The sequence below is a fragment of the Chlorocebus sabaeus genome, chromosome 22 (genome assembly GCF_047675955.1).
Source record: "Chlorocebus sabaeus isolate Y175 chromosome 22, mChlSab1.0.hap1, whole genome shotgun sequence".
In the NCBI taxonomy this organism is placed as follows: domain Eukaryota; kingdom Metazoa; phylum Chordata; class Mammalia; order Primates; family Cercopithecidae; genus Chlorocebus; species Chlorocebus sabaeus.
In genome coordinates, this window is record NC_132925.1 from 59823200 (window position 1) to 59839857 (window position 16658).

The window sequence follows — 16658 nt, forward strand, 5'->3', positions numbered from 1 at the left end:
ATTGGGACTATTCCATGTAGTCCAGAGAGAGTACCTACTGGCTCCATGCACAGTGCTGGGCACTTTATAAAAATGAAAAGACCCTCCTTCCTTTCCCTTCCCCCAAACATGAATATTCTTCAACCAGTACAGACTCAGATGTGGGGAATATCTGGTGCATTTAGCTTCTCTGAGCAAAACGGGCAAAAGTTGAGATTTAATAATCCTCACATGATGCCAAAGAACATATGCTTCTTTAGATGCAAGTGAAAAACAAAAATTGCTATTAATCTAACTTTTCATAAGGGCCCTGATTAGATGAGCTGCTATCAGTTTCTTCCACAGTGAGGAAGTTCCGTAGGACAGTCTTATTGTCATTAACTTTCCTAAGACCTGGGAACCTGGAACTTGCTGGACGTACATGTATGTAGCACATATAATTGTCATTTGGCAAATGAGATGCCCAGTCTGAAAAGAAAAGTCTTTCATGATTTCCTCCTCCAGAATGCATGGACAGACCTTATAAACAAAGCAAATACACCGACCACTCGAACTGCCTTCTGATTATCAGGAGGGCACAGTGTCTCCCACAGACTCCACTATCAAAGACAACAAAACGTGGAGCCACAAATTTCATCCTGCCTGGCAAACAGATGCAAGGTCCTTGAAGCGGCCATGTCTGTGCCTGGAAAATCGGTGGAGTAAGGAGGTGGCACGGCACGGCAGAGAGGCTACAAACTCATGTTCTGGCAGAAAACAAACCCTGGCACAACTACCAGCTGGCTCCGTGACTCTGAGCACAAAGCCTTACCTCTCAGATCTTCTATTTCCTCATTAGCAGAAAGGGGTCAAAGCAGTACCTACTACATAGGAGCCCCAGGAAGAGTGGATAAGCCCATGCAGTGAGGGCGCCTGGCTAGCCCCGGCACATGAGCACTTGTTACCACTACTGTCCATCATTATTACAAACAAGAAGAAAAGAGGACTGCTGCCATCATAAGGATATTTCTCCAAGCTGACATTATGTATTTCCCGTGGGATCAGATCAACTTAACTCCCTCCCACACCTAAAGAAGGTCTCCTTTAAAATGGTAATAACCATCAACAACACATGTTCATATTTCACATCCTCATGTTTCTATTCAGAAATGGTAAGAAGGCTAAAGTAACATGGTGGCCACATTGGGTCAGAACTTCAATTTCTACATTTACAGTCTGAGTGCTGGGGAGTCAGATGGAGACTTGACCCTGGAAGAAAGTGCACTCTTGGGTGAGTTAGTGGGTGAGGGAAGATAAACAACCAAAAAGTAAGTAGAGTTGCTTTGGATGAGCTGTTACCATGTGTCAAAAGCTTCATGCTGAGCTGAGTGCCTTCCACATATTATCTCAGTGAATTCCCAGAATAATTTACACAGTAGGAGTATCCACACTGATTCATCACGTACACACTGAAGACCTTTCATCCAGTACATGTGGAGGCTCCTCGAGGGGACTCGGGGTGAAGACAGACTTGGTCTCTGCCCCCTTGGGTCTTACAGTCAAGCTCTAGTTGAAGTGTGGTCATTATTGCAGTAAATGAAGCACAGTCCATTATCTCTGCCTCAGGGGATCAAGAGGAAGTTTCTAGAGTAGGAGACATTTCTATCAGGGCCCAGGGAGCCTGCCAGGCAAAGGGAATGAGGGCATGTCCACATGGAGCAAAAGCATCTGAGTTCATGGCCCCGCTGGGGATTGGCAGGTGTGAGTTGCAGCTGCAGGACAATGAGTGTGGGGGAGTGGGTGGAGAAACCCAGGTGGCGCCAGACCATGCAAGGCACTGATGGGTTCCGTCAGGGAGGCCATGGGCTCCATACTCCACAGAAGGCTGTTCAGATGGGGAAGCAGGTGGTGAGGGTTCCATTTGGGGGGCATCACTGACAACCACATGGAAGAGAGAAATGCCCAGAGGCAGGGAGGCCACTAAAAGGCTAACTCAGTTATCCAGGCGAAAAGGCTGGCAAGTGCAGAGCTCAGCAGCCCCATGCTGGCAGCCGGTCAAGCCTGGTGGTCAAGCATATGAGTCCTGAAGCCACCGTGCCTAGTTTCAAACCGCAGCTCCTGCATTCCCAGCTGGGCCACTCTGACTTCACAGTGCCAACTATCTGGTTCATTGTAAGTCCTAACAATGGTTAAACTCCCAGGAGGTAGAGTGGGCACAGATTAGTTCCTGGGGGAAAAGCAAGAGAAAAAGATATCTGATGACTGCAAAGCTTCTAGCTTGGGTATCCTTGGGTGTTGGTGAGTCCACTGACAAAACTGTGGAACACAAGAGAGCAAATGGAATGGAGGAAGGGAAATGATAGCATCATGGGGTCCTGCTAACTTACAGCTAACACAAGTGGAGATGCCCATCAGGGATTTGAGCAGAAATCTAGAAATCAGCAGAGAGGTGGGACCAGGAGCTATATCTTTGGGAGGTGTCGGCATACATGGCTGCTGGAGGCCTTGGGAGTAGATGAGATTACCCAAGGGGATCGGTAGAAAAAGAAGGCAAACAGGCTGGAGATGGGGCTCTAACATTTCAGATGTTTTAAGGTCAATTGTACATGCCCTGAGAAGTCCCTGTGTTCACCACTAGGAAAACGTTTGTAGGAGGCACAGAAATAGCACAGCATTAAGCCATAAGGGAGTGACTAACCTGGAAACGTGATGCTTTGGGGTAGGATGGTCAGAGGGGGCTCACAGATCAAAAGTCTGTAATCGCAGGTGTCTGGATTCTCAGGCTACACAGACAATTCCCTAAGGAATGTCCTGCTTTATCTGCCTCCCAAATCTGTGTTGAAAGGTATTAAACTGGGGTGATGGAGTACATCCTGGCAGAGGCTATGTGGGGAAAGCAGAGATCACTCTAGGAAAGAAAACGTCTTTTAAAAAACAACCCTGTCTGCCCCCACCAAAAAGAAGAAAGAAAAGAAAGAAAGGAAGGGAAGGGAAGGAAAGAAGAGAGGGAGGGAGGGAAGGAGGGAAAGAAAAAAAAGACAGTGAGAAAGAGAGACAAAGAAAGAAAACAAAAGAAAGAGAAAAAGAGAAAAAGAAAAACAAGAAAGAAAAGAAAAAAAAGAAAAGGGGGAGGAAGGAAAGAAAAGGAGAGGAGAGAAAGAGGGAAAGAGAGGAAGGAAGGAAGGAAGGAAGGAAGGGAGAAAGGCAGGGAGATAGGCAGGGAGGCAGGCAGGGAGGCAGGCAGGGAGGCAGGCAGGGAGGGAGGCAGGGAGGCAGGCCCGCCCTAGCCTGTTTCCTTGAATTCCCATTTATTAGCTGAGTAAGTGGCCAACATACCTTGGGACTTAGGATATTGCTCATCTGGTGAATATTTACTTAAAAATTGCCATACTAGGGGGTGAGGAGCACAGAACAAAGGGAAAATACTGTGTTTCTTTCCCTTAGGCAGTTTAACATCTACGTAGTAAAGATTAAACAAACTCTGGGGTCAGCAAACATTTTTCCAAAGGGCCAAATGGTAAACATTTCACATGCTGAGGGTCATCACAGTCTGTCACAACTACTCAACTCTGCCCTTGAAGCAGGAAAGCAGTTAGGACAATCCCAAAGGAAAAACTGCAGCTATGCACCAATAAAACTTTATCTACAAACACAGGCGGCTGTCTGGATTTTTCCCGTGGGCTACCATTTACTAATCCCTGAACCTCCAGAGGAGGACTGACCAATCCTCTGCCTGGCAGTTCCCAAGAGGCATCTCATACTCAGAAGTCACTAAAGAAAGTTAGGAAGAACACAGACCTCTTGCTAGACCGGAAGGAGGAGAAAGAAATAATAGTATCTGGACCTGTTGAGGATTCAGTGGGATAAAATGAACTGATGGCTTTACAAAAATTTCCAGGTCTTCTCTGTCATTTTTCTCTGCACTTTTAGTAAAATTTTAGAGACCATGGAAAACCTGAGGTTCTCTCTGAAGACATCTCCTCTTAGAAACAAATTCTTAGCCTCGCGTGGCGGCTCATGCCTGTAATCCCAGCACTTTGGGAGGCTGAGGCCTGGAGTTCAAGACCACCAGCCTGGCCAACATGTAGAAACCCCATCTCTACTAAAAATACAAAAAATTAGCTGGGCATGGGGGCAGGCACCTGTAGTCCTAGCTACTCAGGAGGCTGAGACAGGAAAACTGCTTGAACCCATGAGGCAGAGGTTGCAGTGAGCTGAGATCGCACCACTGCACTCCAGCCTGGGCAACACAGTGAGACTCTGTCTCAAACAAGCAGACAAGATACAAATTCCTGCTTCTAGCTTTCGCAGGAAGGAAGGAGATTAACATTCTGCTTCCAAAGATCTTCCCCTCCCCCTTCCCCTCAACAGTTGCAGTCCTGTCATGGAAGGCCAGATAAGCAGATGTATGTCACTGTCCACTTCTGTCCATATTGTTGGTTCTGCTACTCAGGAAAGAAGAAAAATCATGCTGGGTCTCCACCTCCTCTGGAAGCATGAACCAGGATGCACATTCTCCCCTGGGACCACCTCAAAAGGATTGTGCCTCTTATAACCAACCTGGAAGGACTCACGGATGAATGATGCTGACAATTCTTGCCGTAATTTCTTGCCCCGAACTGGGAAACTGAATGCCAGTAGGTGCATGCATTATCTAGTATCTGCCGTCACTAGGAGAGCTGCGCTAAGGATGACCAGGGCAGAGCTGTGGGACTGCTATCTTCTTCTGCAGGAGAGCTCACTCAAGTCTGATATGCCTAAGAATGCAATGACTTTTGAATTTTGAGTTTCTTCCTGAAGACCTGGATTTAACCCAAAAATCCTCAAGGATTCTTGTTCAATAACAGTCTCCTGGGAATGGTGAAGAAGGGTGTGAGGTGTTCAGGTCGAAGGCAAAGAAAGCAGGAGGGAAGGAAGGGAAGGAGGGAAAGAAAGGAAAGGAAAAAAGGACAGACAAGACAATGGCCTGGGCCAGGGAGCACTTCAAACCACAAAGAAGTGAGTAGATCGCTGTTTTTCTTTCTGCTTCATCCCAGAATGTCTCTCATTACTTTTAATGGCAAAAACTGCAATTACTTTTGCACCAACCTAAATAACCTGTACCCAAGGCAATGAAATTTTCCAGTGTCCTGGAGTTCTAAAATCATTTTTAATATGTACAGTCAGAGGGACTTGGGTCAATTGAGTGTGAAAATAACATAAAACAGAGCGTCCCCCAGGCCCACTGGATGATAAACCACTATGCAAAAATGGAAAATATCAGAAGTAGGATTTTAGACAGAAAACAACTTTCATAAAATACAGCATGTATTTAAAATAAATAAAAATATTATTAATTAGAGCCGAGCATGGTGGCCAGCACCTATAGTCCCAGCTACTCAGGAGGCTGAGGGCAGGAGGATTGCTTGAGCTCAGGAGTTCAAGTCTAGCCTCAGCAACATAGCAAGACCCCATCTCTTAAAAACATATACGAACAAATAAAAATAAGAACATCATCTTGAGATCTTTGTATTGGCCAGACGCTGTGTGAGGTGCTTTCTATAAATAGTCTATGAAACCATCTCAGGAGTTCTCTGAGGTGGGAACTGTCACCATCCTGTTCTCCAAGTCAGGAACCAGTGGGATGAGTGAGGTGGACTTCGCCAGGAGTCCTGATGTGGGCATGTAGGAGGCAGGGCTTGAGCCCAGGCTGTACCCACACCACAAAATCAGCAGCTCCGGCAGCACCTCTACATGTCTACCGGACCACACGCTTTACCCCCATGTTCTTTGCAACTCCATAAGGAAGGGACTAGGCTTTTCCAACCCTCATTTTGCAGATGAGGAAACTGAGTTTCAAAGTTGATCTAACAAACCCCAAGGTCACTCAAGGCTGGCAGGGGCAGAGCTAGAATTCCAGCACAAATACTGTGGTCTGAAGGCCATGCTCCTGTATGTGATAGGCTCTCTCTTTCCAGGGGTCCTCCCCGAGTCCCCAACTTTACTCCACCATTTCTCAAAGGAGCCCAGCTGGTCCTTGAGCCAACCTGGGACAGCTTTGCTGACCCCTCACAGCTTCAGCTGAAGGGCAGGGTCTCTGGGGACGCCTGCTGGCGACAAGTCACTGCCTCCCTCTTTCTTTAATGCCAACAGCTCTCGAACCCCTCACATGCAGGAGGAGAGCTGCCCTGACTCCAATGCTGGCTCCACTCCTTTCCCACATGGATAAAACTGAGGTTAGAAAACACCGCTCAGAAGTGACTCATTCCTGACTTCCCTGCCAAAAACAACACCCATTTACGTAACTTGCTCACACACCAATCTTTTCCTCCTCCTCAGGGTGACTGCCCTGTCAAACCAAGGCTGATCTTCCTCACAAACTGGCCTTCTGTTTCCAGCAGAGGCAAATCAAATTACCCTTTCCACCCTCATCTCTCTGCTAACTGGGGTCAGAGGTAGCCCAACCAACGTGTCCCTCCCACACTGTGTTGCAGTGACTTCTGGAAGGGATGTGAGATTTCCTATCTCACACTGGTTCTTGGGCTGATTTCTTAAGCCAACCTCAAAAAAAAAAAAAAAAAAAAAAAGAGTGTGGTGTAGGAAAGGCCTCATGAACCAGGGATCACTCTCTCTGCTGAATTCGCAGGCCAGTTTCCTGACGGAGCACTTCTCACATTTTCCATCTCTAGCTGCTTACGTGCAGAAAAGAAAACCCTTTTCGGGTGTGTCTGTAGACTAGACTTTGGCATAGGAATAGACGTGGGCAGCCATTTGATACATGAAATTCCTGGTGCTTCTGAAACCAGAAGCAATTAGTCCAAAAAAATGTTTAACCATCTATCCCCATAATGTGCTAGGAGGTTCTCTATGGGCACGTCAGCATACATATCCCAAAACATCTGTATTGGCTTAAAAAAATAAAAATAAAAAACGAGGTATGTCCAAAGATAGCCTCTCCTACTCTTCATTCCAGGTAAGGACAGCCCCTGTCCTTCTGTAAGGAAGAGGAAGCGAAGGGAACTTCCCCCAGACACTGGTGGGAACATCTTAGGAGGAAGGAACACAGAAATTGGCAAGGACTCGAAGGACGGATATGAAAGTGCCGTGAGCCCTGCTGAGCCCCGTGTGTGCCAAAAATTAATTCATAAGCAAATGCTTATTTTATAGTTTTCCACTTGCTACAAAACATCAAGCCACAAGGAAATATTTCTTCTGGGGGCTGGCAGGAAGCGGGTGGCACCAGAGTGGGGAGAAAGAAAGCAGGAAGTTCTCTTCAAGACAAGCGTGATCCTATCACCTGACAACGTGTCACTCGTTTCTGGAAAATCCATGGGCTGTGGTACTGTCTCCTTGTTCCCACAAGCAGAGGATTCAATGTGAACCCTGCTCTGATGGCAGCCAGGTAGAAGTCTGGGAGTCATGATCTATCCTCAGATGTTATCACCATTGCAGGAGCCGGGACAGGGAGAGTTGATGCTGGGAGACCTGGGGACACCACCCCTGGGAGCCCATTATGCCAGACTGGGAAGTAACCTGTATTTGGCTTCCAGGCATTTCAGGGCTTTAGGTGATGATGTGATGGATGACAGGGTTTCATAAAAAGGGAGCAAACTCCATGAGAGTGCCTAGCAAGCACATCATTATTTGTGGATTCCCATAAATTGAATCCTCTAGGGTCTGGACAATGAAATCTAGAACTTCTGGAGTGCTGTGATTCCCAGTGAGCTTATCCTAAGGCAGGACTGAATTCTCATACAACATCCAAAAGGAGAAAGACAGAGTCGACACTTTCGCAAAGAAGGGATTTAGTATGCAGGGAGATCCAAACTCCTCAACTGCAGAGACAATGGTGTCTCCCTTTCCTGTAGCTGTGGCATCCAGCTTGGGGGCCTGGCTGACCCATGGTAGGTGCTCAATCGATTATAATAGGGGTGGTGATGAGGGACCCAGCCCCAAAATGTGGTCTCCAACAATTCTCTCTTTTTATACACATACCTTCCTCACAACAAGAGATGGAGCTTTTCTCCCCACCTTTGAAGTGGGGCCGGCCTCATGTCTGGCTTTGACCAATAGAATGTGGTAGAAGTGACATTCTAGGAATTCTAAACTCAGGCTTTGAAAGGGCTAGTAGCTTCCACTTCCTGCTTCTTGAAACACTGCTTCTCAGAACCCAGTCACCATGTTCTAAGAAACCCAAACCACACAGAGAACCAAGGCACTCCAGTCAGTCAGTACCCCCAGCTGAGCTCCCAGCAAAGGACCAGCACTAACAGCCACAGTCAAACAAGTGACCACATAAGCTGTTCTAAGACCAGTCAACCCCCTGATGGTTGCAGACCCAGCCAAGATCACACAGAGCAAAAGAACCACCCAGCTGAGCCCAAGCTCACAGAATCATGCTAGGCACCAAAATGGCCATTGCTTTAGGCTATGCAATTTTTAGGTCGTTACTCAGTGACAGATAACTACAGGTGGAGGTGGGAGGGACAAGAGGTACAGGATATTTTATCATGGGTTTTGTCCAGCTCTGGAGCTCTGAGTAAGTCATAACCTCCTTGAGTTTCTGTTTCCTTATCTCTATAATGGGGATAATGCAGGTCTGGCATACCCACAGAGCAACTGGGAGACTCAAATGAGACATTTTGAATGAAAGGACTACATAAGCAGTAAATCGCCAAGCAAGATGAAACTGTATACTAGTCATATTTGTCTTTGCTACTGAGCTCTGAGCTCTGCAGCCACGAACCCATCCCCAAACCTCTTATGCCTCTGCCTTTGGAGATGACAATTATTTACCTTGTAAGAAGCCAAGTCAGCCTCCTTCCTAAAGCACCTGACCTCCTACCTCAGATCATCCTGAAGAATGAGGCCATTAAGGGCAGTGAGGAATTTGGGGTGCCAGGTTGCCCCAGTTCAAATGTTGGCTCTGCTAGTTTTTTTATTTTTATATTTATTTATTTATTTATTTATTTATTTATTTATTTATTTATTTTTTGAGATGGAGTCTCGCTTTGTCACCCAGGCTGGAGTGCAGTGATGCTATCTTGGCTCACTGCAAGCTCCACCTCCCGGGTTCACACCATTCTCCTGTCTCAGCCTCCTGAGTAGCTGGGACTACAGGCACCTGCCACCACGCCCAGTTAATTTTTTGTTTTCAGTAGAGATGGGGTTTCACCGTGTTAGCCAGGATGGTCTCAATCTCCTGACCTCGTGATCCACCTGCCTCGGCCTCCCAAAGTGCTGGGATTACAGGCGTGAGCCACCGCGCCCAGCCAGCTCTGCTACTTAATGCTTGTATGATTTGGGGTAAGTTCCTTAACTCCTTTGAGTTTTGGTTTCCTCACCTATAAAAAGGGATAATCATGGTACTTTACTTCATAGGGAGGCTGTGAAGATTACATCAGAGGATACATAGAAAGTCCTTATGCATAATTCTTGGCACATAATAAGCACTTAATAAACGTTGGTTCTCATCGTCATCATCATTATACGTTTTTTACTTTTTTAATTTATAAAATTATCATATAGCTAAATTGACTTTCTTCGGTGTACTGCTACATGAATCTTCACACACATGTGGATTCGTGTGACTACTACTAAAAACAGAACACACAATGGTTCCATCACCCAAAATATGCCTCTGTGATCTTCCTTTATAGTAAAATTCTCCCCTCCTGCCTAGCCCTGGCAAATGCTAATGTGTTCTCCATCTTAAGAGTTCTGCCCCTTCAAAATGTCATAGAAATGGAACCACATAGTATGTCACCTTTCGAGACTGATGTTTTTCACTCAGCATAATGCTTCTGAGAGACATCCAATGTCTTGCACTCATCAATATATTCCTTTTCATTGCTGACTACGATTCCGTTGTATAGATGTATGGTGATTTGTTTAATCACTATTGTTTTTAATAATTATTTTCACAAGCCAGGAAAGACTTAAGAAATAAGACCAGCTGACCATTGCCACTGGGTTCTAAGACTCCTTGGGGAAAATATCTAATGATTGTTGAAATGTCCTGACTCAAAGTTGCAGGGAAGCCGGGAGTCTGTTTATGCCTCACACATGCTAGAGGTGGAAACAGAAGCCCAGGGATAACTTCCCTCATCTCACACAAAACTGGACTTGAAAGCAGGTCTCACTCTTCTTCTCCATGTGAAACATGTTTGGAATCCTGAGGGGAGGTGCTGCTAAACATAAGAGTTCTTCTGCAGGCCTGTCCTCAGACAGGCAATACAGTTGTCCCTCGATATCCGTGAAAGACTGGTTCCAGGACCTCTGCAGATGCCAAAATCCCGGGATGCTCTCTTATGTAAAATGGTGTAGTATTTACATATAACCTAGGCACATCCTCGTGTATACTTTGAATCACCTCTAGATTACTTACAATGCCCAACACAATGTAATGTACCATGGTTTGTCTAATCACCATTATTTTTAATAATTATTTTCACAAGCCAGGGAAGACTTCAGAAATGGAATCAGCTGACCATCACCACGGGGGTTCTAAGACTCCCTGGGGGAAAATATCTAATGATCACTGAAATGTCCTGCTTCACAGCTGCAGGGAATCTGGGAGTCCATTTATGCCTTATACTTGACAGACATGAGAACGGAAAGCCCAGGGATGGGAAATACTTGTTAATGCTTCATTTTAAAATATCTGTATTATCTTTTTACAGCTGAATTATTATTTTTAATGTTTTTTTCCCTAAATATTTTATTATTATTTTTTTTTTGAGACAGAATCTTGCTCTGTCGCCTAGGCTCGAGTGCAGTGGCACAATCTTGGCTCACTGCAACCTTCCCCACCTCCTGAGTTCAAGCAATTCTGGTGCCTCAGCCTCCTGAGTAGCTGCAATTACAGTCGTGCACCATCACACCCAGCTAATTTTTGTATTTTTAGTAGAATCGGGGTTTTGCCATGTTGGCCAGGCTGGTCTTGAACTCCTGGCCTCAAGTGATCCACCTGCCTCGGCTTCCCCAAGCTCTGGAATTATAGGTGTGAACCACTGTGCCCAGTCTCCCCTGAATATTTTAAATCTGCAGATGGTTGAATCCAGATGCAGAACCGACAAATACAGAGGGCAGATTGTATACATTTCTGGAACCATGTAGGCCTGCCTGCTTCCCTGCAATTCCCCTTGCTACCACCTGTCATCAGGAAACATGGATCTCAAGAAAACCAGCTGACCACAGACCCATTTCCCTTCCTGAGACCCTCCACGGTACACTGAACAGGAAGTGACCATGCTTCGCCAGCTCTGGCCAGAACCCACCATGTCTTCAGTGGAGCACAGCATCTCAGCAATCGTTAATTGCCGCATTGCGGTCTTAGCCCAAGTCAGGCTCACTTCCCAGCTGGCCACTTACTACTCTGAACCAACTCCTCAGCAGCAAGATGAAACTCTGAATCACTCCTCCTGGGACTTCAAGGTTCCTGTCCTTAACTGGCCCCAGACACAACCCTAGTTCCACATCATTTTCTCCAGAGAAAGAGAAGCTTGAGGCCAAGGGGTTCTGACAAGTCAAGTCTAGGCTAGAAGACATTTTCCTGGAACCATCGGCCTCCTATGAGACACGGGGTTAGACTGGGGCCCCCAGGGGTCACAGAAGCAAGGAGGAGAAAACAGCATGTGCATGTGGCCCCTCGGGGCCACACCCTTCCATCCTGGCATGCACCCACAGGCCCCCCGCACCACCACTGAGTACCCCCAAGAGAAAACAGCCCCACTCCATACATGGCTGAACTGCTGTAACTCCATCATGGTATTTCATCTGGATCCTGGGTGTATGAGTAATAAATGTATGAAAACATGAAACTAATATTCATAATTACCTTACAAGATAAAGAACTTGAAGGAAAAACAGCTTGTGTGTGCCTGGCCATCACCATCAGGATGCTCCATGAGAAACATGGCATCTCACCAGAGCCACAGACATCATCTGCCCAGGAGTCGCAGTGCGGCAGCCCTCAGCCCCCACCAGCCACTGTACTTCATTGTTAGTACTTAATTAATGGTGCCTTTGTGCTCCTGGTCATCCCGATGCCAAGCCCAGAGCCGACTGGGACCTCTGACTTCTCTCTCCCATGTCTAATCAGGTGCCATTTCAGCCAACATTTGCCAAATATCAGCAGGTCCAGGCCTGGGCCTGGTGCAGGGAGTGACAGGGTTTCTATTCATGATATCCTGTCCCTCACCCACACCCCTTTAGTCCCAGCAAGGTTCAGACTCCCATTCCCTGCCCTCCTTTATTTGTTGATTGACAAATAACATAGCTACAGTAAAGCACACCAATTTTAAGCATCTGGCTCAACTGAGTTGTTGTTTTTTCTTTTTTAAACTTTTATTTTAAATTCAGGGGTGCAATTGCAGTTTACATAGGTAAGCTTGTGTCACTGGGGTTTATCACATAGATTGCTTCACCACTCTGGTATTAAACCTAGTGCCCATTAGTTATTTTTTCCATCCTCTCCCTCCTCACCACCTCCACCTTCCGAAAGGCCCCAGTGGGTGTTGTTCCCCCTCTAAGTGTCCATGTGTTCCCATCATTTAGCTCCCACTTATAACTGAGAATGTGCGGTCTTTGATTTTGTTTCTGTGTGTTTTTACTAAGGATAATGGCCCCCAGCTCCATCCGTGTCCCATCAAAGGACATGATCACTGAGTTTTAAACATGTGCATACTCACGTAACCACCACCTAAACAAATGGTCGAATATGTTTCCAGCACCCAGAGAGCGCTTTTGTGCCATTATGAGAAAATATCCTGTCCCAAGTTATGACCTCTTTTATCAGAGATTTAAGTTCAGGTTCTCATCAGCTCTTCCATAAATTACTGCCCATTAACTTTTTAATTCTTAGACTGCCTCCTTGGGACCCTGCTTTCCTCAGTTTACCTGTCCTATACTGCCAGGTGTATAGTCCTCCATTACAGCTCCAAAGCCCCTTGGAGGGCTGCACTGCTGCTGCATACAAACCCCAACTCCAAATACAAAATCCAAGGCCCTTCACTTCTACATAGCACTCCTCGGTCTGAAAGACCTAACCCCTGTTCTGGAAACCCAGCTGCTGCTCTCACACCTCTAGGCCTTCTCTTCCATGGAATATGACAAAGATTCCTCATGCCCCAGGTCCATGCCCAATTTCCCCCTTTCAGTCCTATGCCCATCCTTGAAAGCCTATTTCATCCACAGACCTTCTGCAAACTCCCCAGAGAAATGCTGGTCCTTCTTCCTTGATGGTTCCTCAGCATCACTTCTACTTCTTGGAGGGCACTAAATGTCATCCTTGAGACACAGCTTCCTATGTGCACATCTATGTATCCTTGTTAGAGGTTCAATTTCTTGAAGACTGGGATTCTGGGATTTCTCAAACTAGTAAAGCTTTAAAATTTGGGGAAGGGAAGGGATAACAACCTAGAGTTTCCAACTTCTAATCTGGCCAACAGAAAAAAAAAAAATCTATGATTCATAATCAACACCATTTCATTAAAGAAGACACTGTGGCTAAGAATAAAGGTTGGAGAGATATAATCTCAGAATAAAATGGCCAGGTCTTCAAACTGAATACATTGGTTTATGAAAAATTCACCACATTGTCCTCATTTTCCACACTTGACTATGCCTGGAGAAAATTCTCATAGACGAATTGGCTCCCATGTCTGGAAACCATTGCCCCATCGCCCCTGGTATAGCTGCACATACACAGAAAGGGCTCAGTGAGTATTCAGTTCAACTGCTCTAATCACAGGAAATCATGTGGTTCTAAGACAAGGAGCATTTCAGCTCTGCTTCCATCCCAACACAGGAGCCCAGAAAACAGCAGTGGCTGGGCAACATTCCAATGATGAGAAGGACTGCAGGACCCACCCACACACACATGACAAAATGAAAAGCAATCCCAATATGTATGACTTGTGCCCATGTAACAACTTAGACAAGCAGTGGGCCTTGCCATTGGCCCAGGTGCCTAACTCATTGTCACAAACCCCAACTTGGTGCAATGCATGATAATGAACTTTCAAAAGTGTACACTGGGGCAAGCGGGGATTGGAAGGTGAAATAAAAGGGCCACCACAGTTGGCTGCATAGGTTGTGCCAAGGCACAAGGGTGCTGGCTGGGGGAGCAAGCAGGGACTGAAATCTCACCTGTGCTGCACCTGCCAAGCCAGGCACCCTGGCCCAGGGCACAGTGACTCACAGGAAGAAACGCCCTTTTCAAAGTTGCACAAAGAACCAAGACTTCATTAACCGAGACTCTGAATTTCAATTCAAGGCCAAGAATATGTCAGGTCAAATATATATGTCAGGATGAATTTTATAGTATGTGGACTGTATCTCTATAAAGCTTTTATCAAAATACATATGTGTGTGTATGTGTACACAGGTCTGCACACAGATACACATCCAAAAAAAACTCTTATTCAGAGAGCTAACTAAGAAGGAAGAGTGCATAAAGGAGGTATTAAAAATATTTAAAGGAATCATATATAGAAGTTATATTATTTATGTATTATTAAAATTCATGTTCTAAGATGACTGTTGTGGGAAAAAAATCATGAAAATTGTTTTTTTAAGGACATCTATAAAAAGTGAACTAGAAATAGAATTTGAGTTTTTATTATTAGTTTTAAATATAAATCATATCTACCTTTCAAAAAGTCATCTATTCATTTCTGACTAACATAGCCTGGTGTCTCTATTATTTCAAATTGGTTTGGCTTTATTAAACTTTCAGTCAAAAGGTAGAGAAACTTCTAGTAAGCAACAGCTGCAGTATCTACAGATACATAAAAATTAAATCTTCGAAATAGCACACACAGTTCAAACTCTTTTGGTTATCCTGTGATGAGATCCCCTGCAATCTTGGATAAAAACTATAAATAAACTTCATGCAATCATTTACTCATTCAACAAACATTTATGGAGTGTCCACTATGTCCTAGAACTTACGCCAATTTCCTTTGCATATTCTCAGTGTTTTATCAATTTTCAAATGTAACTCATGTTTTGGAACCAAGTCTGATTTATGACCAAATGATCACAACAGGACCCCAGTAGAATTCATTTTTCAAAACAGAATTTTGTGCCCTCAGAATGAGCTGTCTCCCAAACAAGCCTTGGTACCACCCAGGCATCTGGCTCCCAGAACAGACTCTCCTCCTGCTCAGCAGGGATGCCACACCAGCAGCCAAGCTGCCTTCCTACCTGGATGGTGGTGTTGCCTCCTTCCAGAAGGGCAATGGCCAGAAGAATGCTTTCATGGAACACTCGGTCACTGGATGCATTCATGATGAGGTCAATAACTAGATTGGAAGCCCCCTCCTTGTCAAGGTGACACTGAACCTCGGCCAGACTCATCTCACCCCTGCTCATAGAGCTGGATCCGGAACCTCCCCCTAGGAAGATGGAATATTGTTTTTACTAAGCATAATCGGAACAGCTAATGTTTGCTGCATACTTACTACGCACCAACACTTTACGCACTAAATGTTTTACCCATGTTCATCTCTTTAACCCTTTTAACCCCACAAGGAAAGTACTGAGTATTAACACAGAGATGAAGATGCTTGTCCAAGGACACCAGCTTGTCAGCAGCAGAGATGGTGTCTGAATTCAGACAGGTAAGATGCAAAAAGAATGATACATTTCCAGCAAGGGACCTAAAGCCAGCCAGCAAAGACTCTCCCTTACATTAAACACAACGACTTGTGGCAGAGTTCAGAACTGGTTTCAGAAACAAACCAAAGTCAAACACTTCTTAGAACACTCTCAAGGAAGCTTAGCCTATAATGATCACTTTAGCCCTCTTTTTAACAAGCCCACTCTAACCCCCAACTTACTCTTTTCCATAATTTATCGGTTCTTTCATTCAACAAATGTTTGCTCACTGCTTGGCATGGAGCCAAGAGCTGGGGATGGGGGAGTGAACAAAACAAGGCTCCTGTTCTCACTGCACTTCAGAGGAGATGAGCATACTTAAGAAGAGAGGATCATCCATTTAGAATGGATTCTGACTGTGTTTGGAAGGTACGTATTTAAGGACTTGCCTTGTATTACTATTGGCAATAACTAAAATATGAACGCACATGGAGAAATGGGCTGATCAGCTTCAAAAAGCAGAAAATTGTCTATCTGTCCTTTCTTGCAGAACTCAATTCCAGTGTCACCTCCTTTATGCTGCTTGTCCTTGACTTGTCCTTATATCTATAGCACAAGGTAGAAATTGGGTTGCACATTCTCTCTGCTACAGCTTCTCAGAGCGGAGTCTGTCTTGCATTTCCAAATCCCTGTCATGATGCCTCCCCAAGGGCTTCACATAATTGTTAAATGACCTCACTACAGAAAGTAAAGAGAATGGTTTTGAGAGATTATGTGAAGAACCTCTGCATCGATTTTTGGACTTGAAAGGCCAAGTTCCCACCTCTCAGATGCCTTGAGAACTGCATCTTCATTGAGGCCAGCATAACTCCATGAACTGGGCAGCTATGCTTCCAGTTTTCATTTAGGGAGAAATCCAAGCTTCCTCCTTAGCATGTGCTAGGACAAATTAAGTGTACACTGAGTATTTCTGTGCTATGCATGGAACCCACCAAGGATCTGAAGCTACCCCACAGTCATCACCATAAGACAGGAAATCAGGCAACTCACATCTGTGCTGAGCACTGCCTAAAAACACAAACTCGGTAAGACCCACCTTTGAGTTCCATGTTTTTGTA

General features: G+C 45.3%; 1 protein-coding gene across 11 annotated transcripts in view; it reads right to left on the reverse strand.

Annotated features, from left to right (window-relative positions):
* The window catches only part of ITPR1 (inositol 1,4,5-trisphosphate receptor type 1), a 352224-nt gene that overhangs the window by 99279 nt on the left and 236287 nt on the right, over positions 1 to 16658 (reverse strand). For all 11 annotated transcript variants that reach the window (XM_007985074.3, XM_007985072.3, XM_007985068.3 and 8 more), the window contains one exon: positions 15148 to 15338. In XM_007985074.3, coding sequence (XP_007983265.1) covers positions 15148 to 15338 — 191 coding nt within the window. The remainder of the gene's footprint in view (positions 1 to 15147; positions 15339 to 16658) is intronic.